The 1,896-nt window shown below is 48.5% G+C and overlaps 1 protein-coding gene across 1 annotated transcript; it reads left to right on the top strand.

The window, feature by feature from the left end:
- Window positions 1–152: 152 nt before the first annotated feature.
- On the top strand, window positions 153–455 carry PV07_12850 (uncharacterized protein; the record flags this gene model as incomplete). The annotated part of the gene is made up of 1 exon (XM_016400420.1): window positions 153–455. One exon carries the CDS (start codon window positions 153–155, stop codon window positions 453–455), a length of 303 nt encoding a protein of 100 aa, XP_016241934.1.
- Between the last annotated feature and the right edge of the window lie 1,441 nt (window positions 456–1,896).

Here is a 1,896-nt window from a genome sequence, read left to right as displayed (position 1 = left end):
CAAATCCAAGAATCAAATCCAAGAATCAAATCCAAGAATCAAATCCAAGAATCAAATCCAAAGTGTCTGGAACAGGAAGCCTTCTGTTCGGTTTTTGAATGGTTTAACCTCTTTACGTGTACAATATCTGCGAGCGAAGCCCAAAGATAGCTATGGCAGTCGACTTCCATTTCCACGAAACTGATTTCCAGCACCCAGAAGCTTCAGACCTTATCAGAACCAAACAGGTCGAGGAGCTCTTTGAACAAGGGCATGGCCCTCAATTCCGACAGTGGAAGGCCCGTTGTCTCCTGCGAAAGATGAATGAGGAAGTCTGCATCATCTCCGCAAGGACCTTTTCCGGCGTACTTCCGCAAGTCCAACATGAAATTCTGAAACTGAAGGCCAACTCTGGCGGCGGGAGTGGTCACGATAGTTGGCGCGACATCAAGGACCCGACAGAAAGTAATCCTTAGGCAAGGAAAGCCGCGTACTTCAACCTGAGAAGCAGCATGTCTCGGCTGCCGAGAAATGTGGAACGAGCCCAAGAGGACGGCGATTTTCCCATCCGAACTTCCATTGAGCAAGTCGACTATGTTGGTGGCGATGGTGGTTTATCCGACTGTTCTGTCACGGACAATGGGCTGGTCGACATCAATCGGAACCACCCGGATTCCTGTCGCCGAAGCAGCCCTGGCCAAGTCGATCATGTTGCCGTCTGGTCCAATATCCACTCCATCCAGAGAATCCAGTTCACCTCGGCAGAAACGATCTATCGGGCGTCTGCTGGTTGAAGATGCTCCGACGGCAAGAATTGTGATCCCGGTTTCTTTGAGATCGCCAATTTTGGAGCACAGATAGCTGCGTATTGTTGAATTTAAAATGCAATCTCCAAAGAAGATAGCCCGGTGTCCTGTGACAAAGGAGAGGATGATTGATGGACTGGTGACAGTTCAAGAGCTCTTTTGCGGCCGAATCAAAATTGTTCCAAGCATCCATTTTGATCCACGTCAAGATGTAAATTAAGTTACAGGACGAAGCCTGAACCGCGAAGGTGTAGGTCGACCTGTGGTTGCAAGATGTCAACCGAATGGGTCATGCACTAGCCCAGAACGAAGGAAAAGGAGAGATTGCCGCAATGGCAGGGTTTGGTTTGTTGAGATCAGTTCTGTCTGAAGAGTAAGGAGGGGAGACTCTGTGACTCGACTGGCTAGAATGAAAGAAAAGGAGGGGCGGTTTAGGCTAACCCTGGGAATCGAACCGGATAGGAATGTTTTGTCACTGTGCATCTCCCGCTTCTGTGAAGATGCCAAGCTGCTGCTAGGGTGCTCGTCCCTTGATTTAAAACAGTAAATTCTAATTTTACTCTACTGTATCAATGCTAGAAATCTCTATGGCTAAATCGATGCGTAACGCAGTAGGCGCTCCGAGCGCATTGAGGGCCATAGTACCAAGCACCCCTACACCACAAATGTCAGGCCTTGATACCGGAATTTTGACAATATGTCCCGCCATACTACTGTGTGCATCCCAGCTTGGACCTCTTTTAGTTTCGCGCTGTCCTTTCAGCAATTGAGCTGTGTAGCAACGTTGCGAGGGACCGAGCTTCATGACAGCGACCTCCGATACGCCAGATTCACAAAGCCTCAGGCGAAAATAAGTTCTGGCTCATTACGAGCCTCTATTACCACTCGTGCTGATACCGTTCGTAGTTTAGTCTTGGTTGATTCGCTCAGTAGTACGGGCTTCTCCAGCACCGGATTCGCCAAGTACATGCCGCCGTAGAGCTGCTGAGGTAGGCATGTAGCGGGAGGATCTGTACTCGGGAATAATCCAAAAAGATTAATTAACGAAGGAACTTGAGTGTAAAGCGCGTTCAAAGTTGTTTTCCCTTCTCTCTCTCTTTTTTTTTTTTTT

Source organism: Cladophialophora immunda, assembly GCF_000835495.1.
Source record: "Cladophialophora immunda strain CBS 83496 unplaced genomic scaffold supercont1.210, whole genome shotgun sequence".
Lineage (NCBI taxonomy): Eukaryota > Fungi > Ascomycota > Eurotiomycetes > Chaetothyriales > Herpotrichiellaceae > Cladophialophora > Cladophialophora immunda.
The sequence above is the reverse complement of the archived record's forward strand: the minus strand, read 5'-3'. Positions and strand labels throughout refer to the sequence as shown.